Below are 23,716 nucleotides of genomic sequence, written 5' to 3' on the forward strand. Positions count from 1 at the left end.
TCTTGTTCCTATGGATTAGTTGCTAAGACAGAAGTCCCCGGCTCCCCACAGCTGCCTAAGTCTCCTTTCCAGGGTTTTCCTCAAGCAATCTGAGACTGCACCTGTGTGAAGCTAATTTCTCTTTCGCCCTCTTCATGCCTCTCCTGGTTCTTGGAGACCAGGGGGAGGGCAGCTTATTGCAGCAGGAATGAGAGACAACTGTGCCTCTTCCCCAGCTGGCCTGATCTCTGCCTCTCGGCCTCCCTCATCTCCTGCTTCAGCTTCTGCCTCTGATTCTGGACTGCTGTCTGCCACAGACTGTTCCTGCCCACCAAGCCCTGTTCCCTCTTCAGCTTCTGACACCTCCTCTTCCCAGTCTTCTTCCTCTTCTCCTGACCACTTGTTGTTGTTCCATCACCAATCCCCTGGCTCTGAGCCTTCTTCCCTTGGGGGCTCCCTAGCTGTTTCCTTCCATCATTCCTCTGCGTCCAACCAGTCTGTGACATTAGGGTCCTTGGAGACTTGGTGAGCTGCATTTGCCCCCAACCCAACCTGAGGTTCCCTCATCCCTAGTTTAGAATTTAAGTTTAGACCATTCATGGATATATAAGCTCCATTAGAAAGTAAATCAAGAAACCTATACATACCATTTCCCTTCCAGGACCCATAGAAACAAACACCACCATTTTCTTAAAAACTCCAAGGCAGTCATCAGGGGCAATAGTGGTTCTGCCCATTTTCTGCTCCATTTCCCCTCCCCCCTCCTACAAAAAAACCCCTGTACACGTGGTCTTTGTAAATGGATCATCAATCATGTATCCTTTGCGTGTATGACGACAGTAGAAAATCACTTCCTTGAGTCCCTGTAATGTCAATATTTCCTAGGAGAGGCTAGAATAGTTCTTACTAGCTATAGCAACAGAGAACAGTATGTGGGTGTTTTCATTCAAGATGTACTAGTAGATTTAATTTGTCAGGAATATCATTTTGAAGGCTTTGCTCTTGCAGGGGTTAATGTAGGAAAGAAGGCACTATCAGAAGCAGAAACTTGTAAGGTCTGAATGTGGTTTGTATTTGGGAGTTGTTGATTCCAAAACAGAGCAGGGAGGGGATGTATCTCACATCTCAACATCAGAGCTTCATCTCAGCGATCTCACTTTGTTTTCCCTTTCTCTGGCTAGCTGATTTATTTTGTTAAATTTAATTACCCAGTGGGTGGTTTATTGATCGTGGAAGCCGGAGCGCTTCTAATTGGCGCGTTAGCTGCAATTTACACTCCCTATAACTTCTTTATCTTTACGAGACTTTGCAGAAGATAAGATCAGTTGTGGGGACATTATCCCATGACGTCATCGACATGAAATAAAGCACAATGGAAATGTCCACCCGAGGCATTAATATTTAGCTACTAGTTAACACATTTCCTTTCATTTATAAAGCAAATGTTATTAAAAGGGTGTTTATAGAAGAAAGAAGATAAGGGAGTCTCCGTTGCTGAGACAAACCACTGAGGCCAGACACTGGCTCCCCTAAGTCTCAGGCAAAGAATTCTCCCAGTCTTGTTTCCTGAAGTCTTTTCACTAGGATTGAACCTGACACCATTTATATGCAAACTTGATCAGGTCACTGCTTGGTGTGTTAAAATGAAGCTAGGCTGGGCGCATCATGGTATTGCTATAAGAAAAACTGCTCCCTTTCCCTTATGGGGTATTCTATAGCCCATATAAAGTCCTTAAGTGGGTTCCCTATTGGTAGGAGAAAATAACAGAGGCCAACCGGAGTATATTGAGAAGCAAAGCGGCTAGTAAGCCTGATCTTTATTTAAGGAACTGTTGCTACAGGGTCCCCGCTCACCACACGCAGGAGGGAGGAGAACTCTGAACAATGGTGTGCAAGCCCTTAGACAGACTTTTGAAATTGCCCACCCTGTAGCCCAAGACCACCACCTCAAAACGTCATACATACATCACAGAAGGAGGTGGTCTACAGCAGAAATCCTGTCTGCCAGGATACCGGATAATGGTCACTGCTTGCATTACCTGGGCAGTCTGGCCATTCTTCTGTGATGGTAAATACTTTAGTTCCTGAATCCAGGTCGCAGGCTCACCTTCCTCACACACAGTTTCGCCTCTGTGCTTTCCAACACTTTGCTGCCACCCCTCAGCAGCTGCTGCCCGAAGGAACTGCCTCACTCAGCCCTAATGGTAGGGTTGGCCCTGCATATGGGGAGAGACGTCTGAATGGTCCCTTTGGATGGATAAAAATTCGGATAGAATCTACAGGTTTAAAATATGTAATGGTCCTGCCTTGCAGCCTGGGGGGCATGGGGTCAAAAGGACAAATTCTGCTGTTCTGTATGAAATATGTATTTATTTACAGTGGTACCTTGGGTTACAGATGCTTCAGGTTACCGACGCTTCAGGTTACAGACACCGCTAACCCAGAAATAGTACCTTGGGTTAAGAACTTTACCTCAGGATGAGAACAGAAATTGTGCACCAGCAGCAGCAGGAGGCCCCATTAGCTAAAGTGTTACCTCAGGTTAAAAACAGTTTCAGGTGAACAGACCTCCAGAACGAATTAAGTTTTTAACCTGAGGTACCACTGTATTTATTTATTTCTAAAAAATTATGAATTCCGTTTTCAACAAGGAAATGCTCCAAACAACATGCATCTTGTATCCTATTGAGGTGTCACTGTTTGTGTGAGAGAGATGTGTTCAAGGAACAACATCTCCTATTAGCACTTAGGCCTCAGGGACATTTTGTTGAACCTCTGCAGGCTGTAGGATTGCAGCCTGCTTTGTTTTATTTGTTTTTCTGTGATGAAAATCAATCTCATAGTTCTGCACTTTGCATCTGACTCAGTGCATTGGTTCAAAAACGGGTGAAATTCATACTTTCAGTGTATTCATCTCTGGCATAAATCTCTCCCACAGGCTGCAGTGTTGCAGCCTCTAAACAACAGATTGGTTTTGATTCTCTCTGGGGGTGTCAGAGTTCTTTTGCAAATGGAGAAATCTGAAAGTGCGCTCAATAATTTCATAACTGAACCTTGTATCCTTTCTCTGATCGTCGCTCCATTCAGAGCAGCGCCATAGAAACAAGCTTCCTCTATTCCAGGGAATTATTTACACATCATTTTCAATACAGATAGCTTCCTGTTACAATAGTCCTAAAGGCTTTGGTGCCAGGGACTGATAAGCACCTAGACTGCTTCTGTTATCTTCTGAGTCCCTCTTATCATGAGGTAAAGCAATATCTCTACAGAGGCACAGAGTAGCTCCACAAATACGGAATGCTGTTGAGAAGAGAGTGACTCGTTTACCAAAATCAATATTCTTGCTTATTTTTGCAGAATGCTATAGGACTTTTTAATATAGATAGGTAAGAATTTCCTACCAGGTGTGATCGCGTCAGGAGTGCTGAGACTTGTTAGCAGACCTCTGCTTCCCTTAGAAAGCTACAATCGATTCCCAGAGTGTTTTAACAATCAATCCCCCTTCACCAGGAATTCAGGAAAATGTAGCTTTTGGAGGAATGGTCTCCAGACAACCCCAGCTTCTCTCTTTTCAAAGGTGACAAGGAAAATTGGCCAGATGGAAGGGAGCCTAGGGTGGCCAACAATGCCAGTTCTGCTGCTCCTGTAATCCTGCTGCCTGAGGCAGTCACCTCACCTTGCTTTATGAGGGGACCAGCCCTGACCAGGAGGCATCAGTTGGTTCTTTTGAATGTAGCCAGTGGTTCACTAATAGACCCTGGTGATGCCTTCGGTCTGGTACTGACTCAGATCAGGGATGGAGAACTTGTGGCCTTCCAGATATTGCTTGACTCCAGTTCCCATCAGGCTCAGCCCTCGCGGCAAATTGTCAGGGAAGATGGAGGCGGTTGTCCAACAGAGGCGCCGACTCGTGCCCAAGATTGAGGGGGCCTGGAGCGCACTGTGTGTGTGTGATGTCATACACATGTTGCATCACCAGGAGGAGGCCAAGCGTGGAGCCCAGCATGTCATGATCTCAGTGGCCAGCAGCTCCTCCTCTCTTGCCAGTGTGGTATAGTGGTTAAGAGCGGTAGACTCGTAATCTGGTGAACCGGGTTCGCATCCCTGCTCCTCCGCATGCAGCTGCTGGGTGACCTTGGGCTAGTCACGCTTCTCTGAAGTCTCTCAGCCTCACTCACCTCACAGAGTGTTTGTTGTGGGGGAGGAAGGGAAAGGAGAATGTTAGCCGCTTTGAGACTCCTTCGGGTAGTGATAAAGCAGAATATCAAATCCAAACTCTTCTTCTTCTTCTTGCGCTCAGAAGGATCCGACCACGGAAGCCACACCGTGCTCGGCCTCCTCCACCCCCTCAACATTGAGGGGGCTGGGCCCACTCCCCACAAATATTGAAGGAGCCGAGGACTCGGCCCTGTAGAGTTGGTGGCAGTGTTGTCCAATAGCACCTGGAGAGCCACAGCTTTCATGTCCATGGTTTAATTAAGGCTCTTTTTTTAGATTATTGCCTATGTAAAAAAAGAGAAAAGCATAGAAATCCATGTGGTTATACTGTTATCTCTTTTGTTGTTGTTGTTGTTTATGATGATGATTTGATTGGTTCCCCTCCCTCACTCCCAGGCTTATCAACTGAAAACTTGCTGGCTATACTTTGAGGTCTTTTTAGTAACCTTTTGTTTAAAAAGGGCATTCAACTTTTTCAGATTTCCTTCCAAACAATTTAAAAGAGGCAACGTTTGAGGTATCAGCCTAGTTCCAAAACAGAATCAAAGCCATTTTTGAAAGCTACTATGAGAAAAGGAAAGGAAAGGAAAATCATTCTATTATATGTGGGGCCTTAAGAAATGAAATAAAAAAATCCAGCATGGGTGAGAAGATTTGAGATGTGATTGTTTCCTCCATAAATCAATGCCATCAACTTATGTTGGTGTGCCAAGTCTCAGCTAGACATTAGACCCAATACTGAGCCATAATATTGGGGCTGGTGGGGAAGAATGGGCAGAGAGATAGCATTTTCCCTCTTATATTACAGTGCTGTGTGTGTATGTTTTGCTGTTATTAATCATACTTCTTCTTCTGTTCTCATCATTAAAGTTCCCTAAAGGATTAACCAATGATTTAGATCTGGATTAGTATGTAAAAAGCTGCGGAAATATCAGGTTCTTCGTCCCTTCTCAGCACAGGGGTAATAATGAAAAAAAGCCTCTAGCTACCCCTTTGCAATAAGAGGATCTTTTATGGTTTACAGGGACCCCTTGCTAATGCTCTGTAGGCCCAATCCTGACCTTTTTCATTGGTGATTATATGTAATTACATTCACCTCTGTGGCAAAGTTTCCTTTGATAGGTGAAAACAAAAGAAGACACACTCAATAATTTGAGAAGAGAGTGTGATAAACTACTGAGCCAATGTTTAATGAGATGAATATTTTCACTTAAGGCTGTGTGTTTGTGTGTGAGAGAGAGAGAGTAAGAGAGAAAGAGTATTGGTCTCACATTTACTGTATCCTGTTTCGCCGAGACCTTCTAAGTCTGCTCAGAGCAAGAGTCGTGGTGATGGTCAGGGATTCTTCTGAGGTGGCAGATATGGCTACTTTTACTGTAAATTAATGAGTATTCCAGGTTAAAACATTTTGCATAATATAATAAGCAGCATTTCATAAAAATTGCCAATGATGACCATTCATAATTATTTGTAGGGGGTGGGATGGAGAGTTGCATTCATTTCTGAACCAATGGAAACTTGACGTGAACAGGGCCCATTCATTTCAGTTTTCATTCATTGTGAAACTTACATCTCGAGCAATGAAGCAGGGGTGGGGGTTTTTTGGTCTCTCACATTTCTACACCTTCATATCAATTTGTCACTCATTTGGGGTGGGGGAAGAGGCTTTCTTTTCTATGTTGTGGCTGATGGCAGTGGTTTTACTGTAATTTTTTACTTTTAATTTTTGTCTCTTAATTTTTTTATAATTCACTTCAAGACTTTTTCTGTAGTAAGCAACTATCAATAAACTCCATTTCTTGACAAACCTGTTATCTTATCGACTGCCTTCTTTGGTCCTTACTATATTTATCAGTTTAGCCATATAGGCTGTATCCTTCCCCCCCCCTATTCTGGGAAGGTCAGCTCCCCACTCTCTCCCACCACCCCATTCCTGGCAGGCTGCCATTAATAAATGAGTGTTCATCTCAATATATTTTTGAGGTACAGCTCGTTTAAGATACCCAAGCAGTATAACTAAAGGCTCTTTTGGCAGACCACAGCCAACAATGATTATGTCAGTATTAAATTCCTGTATCTTATCATGTTGGGCTATGTCTAGAAAATAGGAGCTTGGCAGTCTCCTAATTGTATTTTTCTGTCTTATAGAAATAGATGAGAAGAGAATGAACAACAACTCCCAAGATGATGTAAGTTCATTATGCTTTAAGAAATTGATAAATTGCTGATAAATTGCTGTCTAACAATCATTCAGAAACATGTTATTTTATTCTTATGATTATGCTGCAGTGGACTTGAGCAAGACTTCCTAAATTGTGTAGTAACAACAACAACAACAACAATTATTTTATTATTTACACCCTGCCCATCTGGCAGTTTTCCCCAGTCACTCTGGGCAGCTCCCAACAGAATACTAAAAACACGATAAAACATCAAACATTAAAAACTTCCCTAAACAGGGCGGCCTTCAGATGTCTTCTAAAAGTCAGATAGTTGTTTATTTCCTTGACATCTGATGGGAGGGAGTTCCACAGGATGGGCGCCACCACTGAGAAGGCCCTCTGCCTGGTTCCCTGTAACCTCACATCTTGCAGTGAGGGACCCGCTAGAAGGCCCTCGGAGCGGGACCTCAGTGTCTGGGTTGAATGATGGGAGTGAAGATGCTCCTTCAGGGATGAACTGGTGTGTAGAGAGAGAACTATGAAAGTGAATCAAAAATATATTAATTAAAATAATTGCAGGCACTGGTCCAAAATGCTATGCATTAAGTCTGTGACAGAGCAATCTACAAGAAGTAAGGCCTATTAAATTCAGTGGAACTTACTCTCAAGTAAGTGTGTATAGGATTGCAGCATTAACAACTCACTGCTCTTAAACTAGCTCCTTCAGTCTCCTTCGGGAATGATTCATTTCACCTGGTGACTGGCCCATTCACTCACTCCTGATGCAGATAGGTAAAGGAACCCCTGACCATTAGGTCCAGTCGTGACCGACTCTGGGGTTGCGGCGCTCATCTCACTTTATTGGGCGAGGGAGCTGACGTACAGCTTCCGGGTCATGTGGCCAGCATGACTAAGCCGCTTCTGGCGAACCAGAGCAGTGCATGGAAACGCCGTTTACCTTCCCGCCAGAGCGGTACCTATTTATCTACTTGCCCTTTGATGTCCTTTCGAACTGCTAGGTTGGCAGGAGTCTGATGCAGATGCCTATCTTCAAAGAAGGCTGCCTGCTGCATCTCTGCATGAGTTCTTGCCTTGAACTTGCATTCACATGGCACACTCAGAATAGCAAAACATGGAGCTGTGGGCTCTTTGTCAGCAGAGGATTATTACACATTCATACCTTTTTGGATGTAAGAGTGAAGCATTCCCCAATTCTTAATACAACCATCAGATATGTGGGAAAGCTGTGCTCTTAATTGTATTTTCTAACACTATGAGTCCCTCTAAGCTCAGTATCACTTGTTTCATATTAAATGTGTAAACTCAGACTTAAAGCAAGAGGGAACTGCAACCATATGTTGCAGCATGGAGGGCTCCCTTGCAGTGTTTTTCCAACAGTTTTCCATTCCCCTCCTCCATCAGTCAGTGTTATGGCCTCTCTGCATGCCCAGTCCTCACTGGGCTATTTTTAGCATCCCTCCTATTAGATTGGGGGGGAAAATAGATTTATTTCATTTGCACAAACCTTGGTGTTTCCTCAAGGCTTCTGATATCTCCCTCTTATGGTGCCATTTTTGGCTTCCTATCTACATTTGCATCTGAACTTTGGAAATAAGGGAAATTACATCCAACATAATCAGAGATGAGATTTTTTTCCACCTTTGTGTGCTCCTTCTCCATGACCTGAATCTCTCTCATTTTCGCTGGAGTTTCAGACAAACCAGCATTGCTTTAAATAGCAATGAACACTATTGATTTTTCCCCCTTCAGATTTAGCTCCAAACATTTAAAAGCATTCAGTGAAGAGCATCAACATCCCATCATGCAATAAATATAATTAGCACTCTCTGAATGTACCCAATAATTTATTCATAAATATCATCTTTCCATCCATTACCTTAAACTATTATGAACCACTTTAAATATTATAGGCCAACTTACATAGCTACTGAATCTTCATTGATTAGACTAGGTATGTTAAAAATATACTTCTTACGTACTAGATCTAAGCCCCTAGGGAAATGGAGTAAAGCTTTTTAAGTGAAGATTTAAATATAGTACTAACTTCTACAATTTCACTGTGTTGGAGTACAGGAGGGTGAACTCTGCAGACCTTTTAGAATGCTCCAAGACTGACATCATTCAATGGCATGTTTTTCTAGTGTAGTCAGGCTTTTTAAATTAATGATTATCTGCAACATAAAAAATAAGTAATGGACTATAAAATGTGGTACATAATCAAGAGTTGAAAAGAATCCATTTCCCTTCAAAATCCCAAGCTATATTTTAGGCTCCACGTTTCATCTTCATATAATTTCATTCTTCTTTTTTTCCCTTTTGAGTAATATCCGTTATTTTCCTTAACCATTCAGAAACAGGTGGAACAGCTGTAGTTTGAAAATGTCTAGCCCATAAAATTTATTTAAACTTGGTCTTCTTTTTCCTGGGAAGAATGATCCTAGCCAACTGGAGATCACACAAAAAATATGATGTCGTCACAACCCTATCATAGTTGACTATGTGATGATGACAGCACCAAGTCAATCGAGAGTGAAACATGCTTCTTAGATCAACAGCACTCTCACTTTGAATGGGTGATCATCCTATCATCCTATTTCAGAGCAGTCCCCACAAAATCTCTCTCTCTCTCTCTCTCTCTCTCTCTCTCTCTGTGTGTGTGTGTGTGTGTGTGTGTGTACTTTTTGCTTCAAATGTACCCTTTTAATTAAAGAGCTCAGACCTAATATAATTGTCTATACAGGATCAATAAGGGGTGTCAACAAACAATATTAGTAACTAAGCCATAAATATAAAGCATTCAGGGTACCATGAGAAAACTGCAAATAGGAAGAAATGTCTCTAGTTTATTGTCTGACTTTATTGCTTTGCTCTTAGTTTTGTTGAAACGTCATTCTTTTCTATCCTTAGACACAGAATGCTTCTCCCAAACAGAGGAAGCAGAGCGTCTATACCCCTCCTGCCATGAAAGGTACTGTGCAGGTACTGTTTCTTGCCATGCTAATAATGTCTATTTTGTTCATGACATCTCTCAAAACCCCAAAACTAAACAGTAACTCCCAGCTTGGGCTCTCATTAACAGGATAACTTTATAATGACATGGAGTGGAAAAGACACATGGCCATGATCCACACACCTTGCAGCTTCTCTAACTCCTTTGAAAGACTGTCAGCACACTGCTCTTTCACTTGTATCTGCAGGAGGTGGGATTACTTGAGGAGAGTTCTGAGGGCCGTAAAGGAAGACCTGGGGGCCATATTCAGCACCCAATCCCTATTCTAAATCCTCTGCCACTAAAAAATGGACCCTCCAGACTCTATGCAATGTTTCCTCTCTGCTTAAATATTGCAATATAGCTTTTCTACAACATCAATATCATGCTAGTGTGGGACTGACAGCATAAATTCCCTCTCCCCCCAAAAGCAAATTTCCTTCCTGTGCACTTTTTCCAAGGCATCATCCACTCGCCCTTCTAGCAGGAAATGGCTTACTCAGCTATGTATGTGTGTTTTACTGGAATGCAGCACACTGGAAAAATCAATGCAAGTGCTATTGATTGCAGAGCTATCTCCAGAACAAGGCAGACAGCAGCCGAGAGAGCCGTTTGGCACAGGATCCTTGTGAGGCTTATGTTTCTGTGCTTAATGGATGTTGGGAGACACTCTCCCCATTTGAATAGCCTCTGTCGTTCTCATCTCCCGAGTGATGCCTACACGCACTTGTGTGGTAAGCAAAATCGCAGATTGGGAATCCTGACGCTTCTTGATTTGGATTTGCTCATCACAGGAGCATTTCCCCTGTGTTCTGGTCACTTATCAGATAACCCTCCATTAAACACAGACATGGGGCCAATTGTACGAGCAAACTGTGATGCGTTGGTGCAGAGCCAGGGATAAAACCTGCTGTCCGTAAAGCACCTCCAGATCACCTGAGCTTGGCCAAGGGGAATCGATCAGGGATGCACTTTCCAGCACTGTCTCAGATGTTTGAAATGCACCTGAATGGATTGATGTGGAACAGCATGCTGGGAAGATCTGGTAGTCTTAGGCAATGCACAAGCTTCCCTACATTAACCCCAGAGGGAGCTGAAGATTTGTTCATGAACTAAGGCAGGAGAGAAACGTTTCTCAGCACTTTCCCTTCTGGGCATTCTTCCAGCAGGGGAGGGACCAGAGGCAACACTGTTGGCATCTGTCTGTCTTGAGAGACAATGGAGTGTGCATCCAGGGGTGAAGTCAAACTGCTGCGTTAGCAACACCAAGGTGACCTGCCTGGGGCGCAAGCCTGGGCAGTCTGTATGGAGATCCTGGGCTGCCCAGATGACAAGACACACACACACACACACCAGCCTCACATATGTGGTCCAAAGGAAAGCAGAGCAATACGTTTGGCACATAGGAGCCAGCTCGAAGGGGCCAAGGGGTCTCCGTTCCCCCCCAATAAAATATTTGAGAGGGCTGCCCCTCCAAGTTGATGAGCATTGCCATTCAAATGGTGTCCATGCACCATGTCAAGTGATTGATTATGCAGGGCAGGGTTTACTTGTCCCTGTGGCGATCACACAGGGTCCCTGGACGTTTCACCGTCTATTGATCCCTGTGCCACCACTTTATTTCTCGCTGCCACCACCCAGGCCCTATCTGGTAAAATACTGAGTCCAGTCAGGGTTAAGTTGGAACATAAACTTCTGTTTATTTATTGCAGTTTAACAAGTGTGTGGTTTCATAAACGGTCTCAGTCAATTACAATCATGGGGTGCCTATCCAGACCTATAACTTCCGCTACCTGCTCTCATTCACTAAACCACCTCTCAGATATTTACTTGTCTTCCTAGCTCCTAACTGTTCCTGACTCAGCTTATTTCGCTACACTAACTCAACCTACCCACAGACTCTATCCAATTCACTCCCACTCCAACCACCCAACTCCCAACTAACTCCTCCCTTTGCCCCTCCCAGAGCTGGTTTTATAGTCCCTCTGACTCCACCCCCCTGGGTTCTGATTGGGTAACCTGTTTAACTATTTCACCTCCAGCACTCTCATATGTTAACGTCACAGCCCCCCCCAAATGTTTTATTCAAGGTGGCACCCCGGGTTTGACACCAGCTTGGCTGCAGGAGTTGCTGGAAGGAGGCGTACAAGATGCCATCCAATTGTCTTAGAGACTCCACTCCATTTTGTGTAGGGTTTACTCCATCAGTGGCATCGCGTGGGGAGGGCACAGGGATGGTTGCCCCGGGCACAAAAGCCCTGAGCCCTCAAAGCTGCTGAGCCACTGCTGCACCTCAGAAAGCACCCATAGCTTGGACAGCAGAACGCCAGCTCCACTGGCCAACCCGCCCCCCGTATGGAGGAATGCATGGGGTATACATTTGTGTGTTTGGGGGGGGGTTTCCACTGTAGAGGGGGCACAATACTTGCCTTGCTACAAGCTCTGGCAACCCACGCTATGCCACTGTACTCCTTAGCCTTTTCTTCTCCAGAAGATAACCCACAAGGCAGTGGAAGATTGGCAATCATGGGCCTACTGTACAAAATGTAAGATTCACATATATTTATGTGAATCTTACCTTTTGTGCAGTAGGCCAGTTTCCACACACGTTACTCTTTATCCTCCATCTCGTCAAGCAAGAAGCACAAACAGAGCTCAAAGACACATGCCAGCCAGGCAGAAACACTCAAGCAAAGGTGCAAAACATGGCTGGGAAGGGGGCCTGGCCTGGGGAAGAGATCCCAAGGCCCTTGAGGGCCACACTTGGCTGCTGGGCCTGAGGTTCCCAGATTTACCCAGGGGGAAAAGCAGTCAAGGCGGTAGGGCAATAGCATTGTTGGCTGCCACTCCTTAGTGGGGATTCCTTTACCCCTGAGGAGTGTGCTGGGACGATACTGGTTTTACTCATGGTGAAATTATTCAGTGTTTAAGCCTGTTTGTTGGGTTATCCATTTAAATATTTGAGCTGGATTGGCTATGGCAACACTAAAGTTTAAAGCGGGAGATTCTAATTGGACTGTCATGTAGAGTCAACATGATTTGTCAGTGGCTGCAGTCGTTGGCTTTTTAGCCACATTTAGTGGCTAAAGGGACAAAGTGTTGCAAAGCCAGCATTCACTAAAAACTAAAGGAGGCACAAATCTGTCATGTTCTGTTTTTCTCTCTGTATGCATTTTAGCTTATATATGCATTTTTGCAAGCCTTTCCTCCCTTATACAAGCTCAGATTAGGGAGATGGCAGAGGAATGCCATCTTGCTTCATTCATCTATCTCTTCATTTGTCATCCTCCACAGCAGCTTAGTCTCTCAAAGTTATTAAAGAGCATCCTTGTGACATTATGGAACGCGGGTGGCACTGTGGGTTAAACCACAGAGCCTAGGGCTTGCCGATCAGAAGGTTGGCGGTTCGAATCGCCACGATGGGGTGAACTCCCATTGCTCGGTCCCTGCTCCTGCCAACCTAGCAGTTTGAAAGCACCTCAAAGTGCAAGTAGATAAATAGGAACCGCTGCGCCGGGAAGGTAAATGGCGTTTCCGTGCACTGCTCTGGTTTGCCAGAAGTGGCTTAGTCGTGCTGGCCACATAACCTGGAAGCTGTACACCGGCTCCCTCAGCCAATAAAGCGAGATGAGCGCTGCAACCCCAGAGTCGGCCACGACTGGACCTAATGGTCAGGGGTCCCTTTACCTTTACCTTGTGACATTATGCTTTAGAAAATAGGAACAATTATTACCTGTCCCTTAATTGTGCCCTGGTTTTACTTCAAAGAAAGCAAGGGAAATAACTCTATGGTTGAGCCCATGCTTTGCAGGCACCAGGTTCAATTCATGGTCTCTCTAGGTAGGGCTGAGAATAGTTCTTGTCTGAAACTCTGAAGAGCTTCTGTCAGTCAGTGGAGACAATAATGAGTTAGATGGACCAATGGGCTTAGGTTAGCAGGATGCTTGCACAATCCCAAACATGTTGCCTTCTGTCCGACCAGGAAATAATTTACGTCAGTTACAGCCATCATCAGATAACAAAAGGATTCCCTTCAGAAGCAGAGGTCACCTTGGCAGTGTGTTCTTGAATTGATAAAGAACCGGGTGTAATTCTAGCAGTAGATACAAAAATTCACAAATCTGTGGATTAAAGCTAACTCGGGGGATATTGCGGAGATAACATACACTGAGTTGAATTTAATCATTTCTCTTCCTGAACGGAGGGACACCTCCGTGAGTGAAATAAGATCTTTGGACTGAATTCATTCTGTCGGGTTTGAACTGGATTGCTGATTTAAGCTGACAAAATAAAGCCAGCGAGAAACTTTGTGTTTCAAATAGTGGGTGGGAAAGTCTGAAGTAATTGAAAGGTTTATCAGCTGCTATTTAATGTCAACTGAAAAGTTACTGTTTTTATCAATATGCGGCGTTTTCACCGATTGCTTATTAGGTGTAGGAAATTCAGCAGTTGCCCCAGTTCTATGCTCTGTGTGGATGTACTCTGAGCAGAGAGGATACTTACACAGCTGATAAAATGTTTTGTTAAATATAGGCGCTCAGGCTTCAAGATTACTTTCTGTTTCATTGCTATCAATATGACAGCACTCAAGTACTCTTAAAATGGATTCTCTCTGCTTGGTTTCGAAGCAACTTGTTATTAGTAACAAGGCTCCCTCTAGTGGATCTGAGAGGTGTGTTTTTGCACTTCCAGTTCCTGCCTCTCGATAGCCCAATGGACTAGAGAAAGAGACAGACATGAGAGCTTTGACTTCCTTGAGAGTCGAAGTGGCATTTTCGGTTTCCCCAGATGCAAGTCCAGCACACACACACACACACACACACACACACACATATATATATATATATATATATATATATATATATATATATATATATATAATTTTTCAGTTTCTTATTCTTTTTAAAAACATACAAATCCAATATTTTCCCAACAAACATATATATTTAGACTTCCCCATCACACCCGTTTTGTGGTTTCTTGTATTTTTTAATTCTTAGCACTGCATTTCCCTCATTATTCCAATTATTAATTACTCCCTGGTTTTCCTTTAACATTAATTTTAACTGCTTGGCTTTAAGTTAATCCTGCTAACGAACTTATACGTGGACAAGAACTTTTCAGATTTTCCACATATATCCCCCCATTATTTAATAAAGTACTTTTCCGCTTGGCTTCTTATTGCTCCAGTAAGTTTTGCCATTTCAGCATAGTCCATTAATTTAATCTGCCACTCCTCCTGCAAGCCCAGCGCTCTATAGTGCTGCTCAGCCCAGTAGCAGAGTGGCCACGTGGAAGCAACATGGCAGCAACTGAGAGCTCATATGTGAATTTGCTTTCTGCTTATGCGAGGTTTAAGATTGCAGCCCATATCCCAAGTATATTACATTGATTGACAGGGGGATTGCACAGGAAGTATGATTTCTGCTCTCCTTCCCGCCCCCAACACAAAAAGAATCCAAACCCTTGTTGACTGATGGATCTTTCATCAGATCTGCTTTAAATGTGAGCGACATGTGCCTGTGGACATTTTAAAAAAAACACTAAAGATAACACAAGTCGAACTTCCGCTGAACTTGCCCCAAAATGGAAAGAAGCAAAAGTCCCAAGTAAAGGAAGAATGGATACAAAAACTTATGGAATATGCAGAAATGGCGAAACTTACTGGAAGAATGAGAAATCAAGATAACAAACTCTTTATAAAAGAACGCAAATGGTTTATCGAATATCTACAGATAAATTGTAAACAAATAAAAACATTAGCAGGATTGTTGCAATAACCTGCAGTTTTATAAGAGTATACATTTACAGTAGATAATTAAATGAGTAAGGTAAATGAATTTGGATATGCAGAAGATATGAAAAAATAAATTTAGGGAACCGCTGAACGAGGGGGAAGGAAGTCAGATTTTGAAATGTTAAAGGGATTGCAAAATTCATGAAATGTATAAATTTGAAAAGTATCAATAAAAAACTTTAAAAAGAGCTTCCACTGCACTTAAGGGACACTTTGCCCCACCCCTCAAAAATTAAAAAATGGTCTCCACAAGAAAAGCACAGGGTACACAGTAGCACAACAGAAGGGTCATCATCCCCTTTCTCTCTGTGTGGGTTTTTCTTCTTTTGTTTTTATACAGATTAGTTTTTTTATCTTGTTGCATCATTAAAAAGATTTAATAAAAAAGATATGCAAAAAAAACCCCACCCAAGATATGATTTGCCATGGACTCGACACCTTTGCAATTTATGACGTGTATGTGGGATAAATCAGGGCAGCTTCTGGCTTGTTGTCCAGGCTTCCCTACATGTTACAGTATTCACTGAAATGTCCAGACAGAAATGTCCCCCATGCGCATGGACACACACACATAGAGAGAGAGAGAGATTTCCACGACATTTCCTCCTCTGACTCACATGGGAATTAATTTAATCACCCTCTGTTGCCCTATTGTGTTGAGTACAAACATAGCAAAACCCCAAATCCCATGTTTTTAAAATAAGTCCTCTTCCATAAATGTACGTGGGATTTTTTTCATGCCTCCCTTCCCACCCAAACCCAGGCAGATATACAAGCATGGGTTGAGATAAATATTTGGTTTCCACCACGGGAATGGAATGATCCTCACTTTATTTATGTTGACTGTATACATTTATTTTTTGACATTGCTGTTTATTGCAAGTGGCTCTGCAAATATATCTTCGGGAAGGACGCTTTATAGGGAGAAATAAAAGAGAACAATGGTGGCTGTTATTTTTGGCAGGTTGGTAAGAAAGGCAGAGGGTTGTTTTACTGCACTCGCAGGGTGATTTCTGAGATCTGTCAGCCTTGATTTATATCATTTGATTCCCCTGGTACCTTTTAAGGGAACAAACAAATCTACGAAACAATGTTGTTTTCTGCATTCAACTCTCTTCATTCACCTGCAAACCATATTTAGGGTGTGATTTTCCCGGGTCATTGAATTCTTTGACTCCAACCTTTTTTCTGGTTCTTTTCCAATAGACACCAGCATACGCCCTCTTTTACTCTACAAACATTGGGGCTCCAAGATCCATAGGGCCAGGAACCTAGACATTCCCATGGTGGCAAGGAGGGGTATTGCAACATCAGATCTCCCTCACCAAGTTTGGAGTGTTCTCTCTCCTGATCTGGTGGCACTGTGGGTTAAACCACAGAGCCTAGGACTTGCCAATCAGAAGGTTGGCGGTTCGAATCCCTGTGACGGGGTGAGCTCCCATTGCTCGGTCCCTGCTCCTGCCAACCTAGCAGTTCGAAAGCACCTCAAAGTGCAAGTAGATAAATAGGTACCGCTCCAGCGGGAAGGTAAACGGCGTTTTCGTGCGCTGGTCTGGTTCACCAGAAGCGGCTTAGTCATGCTGGCCACATGACCCGGAAGCTGTACTCCGGCTCCCTCGGCCAATAAAGCGAGATGAGTGCTGCAACCCCAGAGTCGTCCGCGACTGGACCTAATGGTCAGGGTCCCTTTACCTTTATGGTTCTAGGATGCCCTCCCAGGGTCAATAGGATCACAACATTAGTTATTTTTTAGTACCTTCGTTTTTCCAGTCCTCAGCCCTTTTCTCATCTCTTTCTTTTCCACCTCAACAGTTGCATAAGAAGTTTGTCGTTGCACTCATCTTCTGGTAGGCACTAAACTATCCCCTTCCACTCTTCAGGTTGAAGCAAGCCATGTGTTTTTTATATTTTGGTGGGAGCCATCCAGAGTGACTGGGACAACCCAGTCAGATGGGCAGCATATAAATAATAAAATTATTATTACATTGTTAGTATGATAGTTGTGGATTCCGGAGAGCTACAGCCAGTCAGAATAATCAGTCCTGGAATAGATTGACCAAATAGCCTGAAGGAGCTATCGGGCAGCTCCTTACGTTCTTATGTGACAACATGTGAACCACAGGACAGGGAAACACAGGAGGCATGGAATGTAATTAGCTTTGTGTTTGTGACGTTAACATATGAGAGTGCTGGAGGTGAAATAGTTAAACAGGTTACCCAATCAGAACCCAGGGGGTGGAGGCAGAGGGACTATAAAACCAACTCTGGTAGGGGATGAGGGAGAGTTCGTTGGGAGTTGGGTGGTTGGTTGGTTGGAGCGGGAGTGAATTGGGATAGAGTCTGTGGGTAGGTTGAGTTAGTGTAGCGAAATAAGCTGAGTCAGGAACAGTTAGGAACTAGGAAGACAAGTAAATATCTGAGAGGTGGTTTAGTGAGTGAGAGCAGGTAGCCCATGATTGTAATTGACTGAGACCGTTTATGAAACCACACACTTGTTAAACTGCAATAAATACACAGAAGTTTATGTTCCAATTTAACCCTGACTGGACTCAGGAATTTCCCAGGTAGGGCCTGGGTGGTGGCAGTGAGAAATAAAGTGGTGGCATAGAGATCAATAGATGGTGAAACGTCCGGGGACCCTGTGTGATCGCCACAGTCCTCTGGTTCATCTTAAACCAGCTAAGACATTGCTGAAACTGACCACTAGCCCCGCCCTTCCCCCTCTAGCCTCTCGCTCTGGATCCCTCCCAAAGCAGACAAAGCCTGCATTGAGGGGGTGGTCTCCTCCTCCTCTGGACCTGCCTGCCCTATTGCTCAGCTACGTACAGGACTCTCCTCGAGCGGGGTTTAAGAGGGGGAGGAGAGCCAGCAGGACCGAGACTTCCCTGCTGCTGGGTAGAAAAAGTAACCTCTGATTCCTCTGTGTCTGAGTCTGCACTCCCACTGTGACTCTCAGCCTCTAACCTGTTCTGGAAGGCCTTCCTTCTCCTGATCCCCACCTTGATTCCTTGAATCCCCTGTTTCTAGCGCCTCCCAGCTCATTCCTTCCCCAGACTGCTCTTCAGCATCCCACCACCACCACCATGATCTGGGATCTAAGTCGTCATCTTCTGTGTCCTCCACGGTGGGTTCTTGGGTGGGTGGCTCCCACCATTCTTTCACATCCAGCCAGTCCCTGACGCAACTGTGCCAAACTTAATTACACATAAACTAGGTTTTCTCTCCCTCTCCCTCTCCCTTCCCTTGCTAAGAGAAGCCCACCCAAAGCTTTTGCAGAACCTGAAACATTCCCTTCAGAAACACCACCTTCCTTTCAGTATATAAACCATTATTTTATTTTATTATTTTGCTATTTTACAAAAGAAGATGATAAACTGAGATGATTGGAGACCGAAACTGTGGTCCTTGAATTGACCTCTAGGGGCTTCTGCTCTTCATCTGAAGTCTTTTGATTTGGCTGACAAGTTCTAGTCGGAGACTAGGGAGAGACTTAAGGAATCAGCAAATCTGAAATGTTTACATGCTAGTGAGGCTTGCCTGGAGCTACAAAAGCTGCTTACATTTTGGGGAGATGCTGTCAGCAAAAGATTTCTACAGGGTGCGATTCTACACTAGCGAAATCAGCCTCCCATTCAAAGCATGCTTTGTTCAGTCGAGGGTGGGGGGAGGCAGTGATGTGACAGCACAGTTGTGTGGAGGAAACATCTCTCTGCACTGATCTTGAGCCAATGCTGTTGTTTGCAACTTTTAAATGTGGAGAAGGGAAAAGGGAATGGAAGTCGTGTGATATGAAATAATAAACTGGAAAGCAGCCAACTATTTTGAACACAGCCTTTTACTGTTTTCATGGCTGATGAGCGGTGACAGTGTAAACAGTGGCTCATTGACTCTGAGTTGTAACTCCGTATCTGTGCTTTCAGTAGGAAAGTAGGAAAATTGGAGGGCAATGATTAGTTCATTGCTACTAATTTATTTCTTGGCTTTTCTCTCTATGGAGTCGAAGGGGTTTTGCACAGGCTGCCTTCTGATGTAGGGTTTATTGTTACAGGAACAAGCCTGGTCAAACCTTTCCCTCACACACTTCTCCCTCCCTCCCACTCCTCCAGAGCAGCCATGAGCTTTTGCTTCTGTTTCTGATTAACCAAACCTTAAACCCTAAACCCTAAGCTTTACACCCAAACCCTAAACTGTGGCTAAATATATCTATGTCTAGTTAAAACAAACCAGCTTCATATACCAAGGTTTGAAGCTGGCTTGCTCTTCTGAACTGTAGCTAAGGCAAACCTTAATTTGCTTGGGTTTGGAGGAAACAGTGAACAACATCAGCACTGAAGGAGGGAGAAAGCACAAACCCAGTTATCAGCTAAGCTCATTTTGATAACAAGAAACTGATACACCCAAATGAGCTCGTAGTTCCCCAGGTAACCTAAACAACCGAGAGTTTCAAATGCTGAAATTTTTTTCTGGGTTCCCGTTCTCTTGCTTCAAAAGTGCAATTACAAATAGATAAGAAAATACATAGGTCTTTTTAAAAGCTACTTAAGACTCTTTCAGTATCATCTAATATGTATGTGTATTACCTTTATTTGTAATAAAAAATATATATTTTAAACTAAGCAATGCAGATCTGGAAGAATGACAGATATAAACACTGATCAGTTTTGCTCTGAAGCAGTAATGCAGAAACCTACCACCCACCTAGCCTGCTGCAGAAACTTGGCCCTCCCAGAATAAGTTGCACATATAGACAAGGATGATTATTTTAAGAAGAAATCAAGAAAATGGATAAAAATAGACCCTTGAGAGATCAACATTTTCCTTTCTCTTGCTTGACTTACTGACCCGGCACTGCCTGACCCTTTAAACTGTTTCATGGCAAACCTTAATATAGCAAGGTTGAAATTTTAAAATGCTTTATCTAAGGAGATTTGATTAATCAGGGCCAATGTCCCAGGCTATGTTTTTTCCATTGTGTGCATAAGCATAGATATAACATTCCCATAAGCAGATGGAGATGTCCGTCTCTCTGTACAGAGCTGGGAATGTGCATCCCATAATAGTATCTGAACAAAGCAGCATAAATAGGACATGAATCTGGACAGATGGACTTCTTTGACATTTGTATGTCAAATTGTAAAGAACAAGAAATTAGGGTTTGATTTTCCCCCCTCCCACTTGATATTTTAAGTAAAGATGTCTTTCTCCTTCTATATTATATTATTTCTCAGCAACAGTGTTACTCACAGATGGGCTTCACATAAGCTTTAATGAATAGCCACTGGCAGAGGAAAGGGGGGCAGGGGGAGCACAGCGCCCCCGGCACCATCGGGGAGGGGGGTACCATCACGGCTGCCCCCTGGACACCCGCCACACACCCTCACTGTGCAGGCAGCACACCCCCATGGGTGGCATGCCACGCCCCTGGGACACACGTCACGCCCCTGTCTGCTCTCTGCTCCCAGAGCTGGAGCATGCAGCTTCACCACTGTGAATAGCATACTCTTAATTGATACCAAAGGCCTGAATAGGTTTGAGGAGGCCTAAAGTTTTTAAGTATGGTAGGTAACAGAAGCATGTGCTAGCTGGATGTCTTTTTTGAGCAACCTCAAGAGGCTCAGTGGTTTAGACCACAGCGCCACCACACACAAACACACAACTATCCACCCAACTATCGACTCTTATTTTTGAAACACTTAGGACCGTCTACAAACACTGAAACAACTAAGATCATGAGCACCCATCTCATCTCACATTCAACACTCTGGAGAGCAAAACAGCAAGAACTTTGCCATCTGTTTTTAGACAATGGGTTGGATCCAGACATCACCTTGCATGGACAAAAAGGCTCCTTGTGTCCATGGAAAGACATCTGATCCAGTGGGGGAATCCTGCTGGTGGAAGAAAAGGGAAGCTGCACTTGATTATCCCCCCCCCTCCGGTGTTTCCAGCACCACCTCCCACATTGCCACACAAGATACCCACCCCCAGCTCTCTGGAACAGGATACCTCTGTTTAGCATGTTGGCATTATCATCACCATTTCATCATTTTTTTATTTGTATGCCGCCTTTCCGCAGTTAAAAAAAAATACTCAAGGCAGCTTACAGCATAACAAAATTTACATAATTACAAAAGTCATAAACAATAAATAAACCTCATCAAAAAAATACACAACCAAATGGGAAACAATTTCCACATAAATCAAAATCTAAAACTAAGAACACAGCATTAATATCACAGTTTGAAATGACATAGGTAAAAAATAACAGCAATTTAAACAAAAAAGAAAAGAAAACGGAGCCCTCTCTGGCCAGCAGCAGCAGCAACAACAACAGTTCTTATAGGCCTGTCAGGCCCCGCCCTGGGCCAAGTGTTGAGTGGCAGGACTGGGGCCCTCAGGCATTAATTAACGTTAATTAACATTAATTAACATTAAAAAAGCATTAATTAACATGGAGGCAGGGATGAGGCACACTGCCTCTATTTTCTCTCTGTCACTATTTCAGGCACCTTCCATCCTGACAATGGTGAAATGGAGCTATTGCACTTGGCCCATCTACCCCACTTTAAATAACTCTACAAAACAATGCCTGAAGATGGCTAGAGTGCAAGTTAGCCCTGGGGGGCTGCAAGGGGAGAAGGAATTGGAAAAAGTCACCTCCCTCAAACCAGTGGTGCTCTGGATCCAACCCTATGTATGCAGAACAGAAGTGCTTTTGTACATGATAAAATTAACACTTGCATATATGAGCCTGGCCCACAATCAGCTCTGATTACCATATAGCCTTGACCCGATTCCCCTAAAAAGTCCCCCACTTTTGCTCATTAATGTAGGTAATGTCTCTGTACATTCATGCTTTGTTCTCACATACCCTCTAACATTTCTCCGATGAAAACAGGGATGTCCCATTCCATCGTGATAATTACATCCCGCACATCTTATTGGGTTGCCCCAGCCGCTCTGGGCGGCTTCCAACATATATAAAAACACAATAAAACATTAAACATTAAAAAAGCTTTCCTATACAGGATTGCCTTCAGACGGCTCGGGGGTCGGATAACTCCATATCCTCCAACATTTCTCCAATGAAAATAGGAACATCATAAGGCAAAGCGGGACATTCTGGGATCAAATCAGAAACTGGGACGGCTTCTCTAAATCAGGGTTGTCCCTGGAGGGTACTCTTCTCGCCTTATCTGCACCAGGTACTCATGAGGGGGCAAGCCAGTTCAGCGGTTTTACAGCACCACGGATAGCTCCAAGTGAACAAAGGCTGGAGGTGAATTGCTGTCTCATAAGCCTCTTCTTCCTGTCCATTTCCCCAGGCTTGAACCCCTTGGCCTAAAGGTGAGGGCCAGCCCCATGGCCTGCATAAAAAAGCACTTCCTTGTTTTTCTGTGGAATCCTGTTTGTCACGCTTCCTTTACTATTGGGCAGGTGCAGTAGCATGGAAACCACTCAATTCCTCTGGTGAGTCAAGTTTAGGGAACAACACCTGTGAGGGTCCCTGCCTCAGGTTTTGCTAACTCGGGGCAACCAGAGGCATGTCCCATTGGCTTTCAGCCAGCAGCCTTGGGATCTGTTGTCTATGAGGCACCAGCATCAGAAACTTGCTCCAATTTACCAGTTGAATGGTACCTTTATATGCATAACGTATAAATATAGCACAAGTACAGTTCAATCTCTTAGGATGGCTGTGCCCCATCCACAGTGTTTACATACTCATGCATCAGCTGTAGTCTCACCACCAATTAACTAGGATTCTAGATGTGGAAAGCTTTTGAAATGTGGAGAGCATGAAATCGCCCGGGTTCATGTTGGTGTTGTGCAATCCCAGGATCAGTGGGATTCTTGTGATTTTGAAGATCAGCTCATAGACCAAAAGGGCAGGAACATATCTCTCATCACCAGTACCCATTCACCTTTATCTACACCTGCGCTAGAAACTGCATCATCAAAAGGAAATGCAACATCTACAATAAGGCAGAATCTGAGTTAACTTTAGCCATGACCTTCAGCATTATATATATCACAACTTAGAGCTTTCTATGTGCTCTTGTAGGTGTGGCTTGTCCCATTCATTTTGAGGGAGGGAGTAGACCCCCATATGCAATGCAATGCGCACACTTCTTCCATTGAAATGAATGATAAGCAGGGTAGCTCCATATGTGTATTAGAACTCTGGCAACCAATAATAAATCTTTAGATCAGATCGTCTGCATCTGACAAGAGGTGTATCGTATGGACAGTGTCAGGAGAAGGTCAGTAAAGAAGGTGAAGGGCTTGAAAACTAAATTCATGAGGAAAGGTTGAAGGAGTTGGGTACATTTAGCCTGCAGAATAGATGCAGTACTGTAGCCATCTTCACATAGGTGAAAGGCTTATCACAGACAAAAAGAGGGATTTTGACTAAACAGAAGGAAGATTTCCTTAGTGATACAAGCTTAGAAGAAGGTGGACGTATTCTTTAGAGTGCATTAAATGGATAGCAACCTATCAGGGATATTGCAGAACTGGATTTCCTGCACCATTAGAGTTGGAGTAGATGGT

General features: G+C 43.7%; 1 protein-coding gene across 2 annotated transcripts in view; it reads left to right on the plus strand.

Moving 5' to 3' along the window:
- The window catches only part of PPP1R1C (protein phosphatase 1 regulatory inhibitor subunit 1C), a 39,606-nt gene that overhangs the window by 12,051 nt on the left and 3,839 nt on the right, over positions 1 to 23,716 (plus strand). Inside the window, exons 3-4 of one of the 2 annotated variants that reach the window (XM_083573456.1) lie at positions 6,346 to 6,386; positions 9,288 to 9,359. In XM_083573456.1, the coding sequence (XP_083429582.1) occupies positions 6,346 to 6,386; positions 9,288 to 9,359 (113 nt within the window). The remainder of the gene's footprint in view (positions 1 to 6,345; positions 6,387 to 9,287; positions 9,360 to 23,716) is intronic. The other variant, XM_083573455.1, reaches the window with a different exon arrangement.

The sequence above is a fragment of the Podarcis filfolensis genome (assembly GCF_964270895.1).
Source record: "Podarcis filfolensis genome assembly, chromosome: 1".
Lineage (NCBI taxonomy): Eukaryota > Metazoa > Chordata > Lepidosauria > Squamata > Lacertidae > Podarcis > Podarcis filfolensis.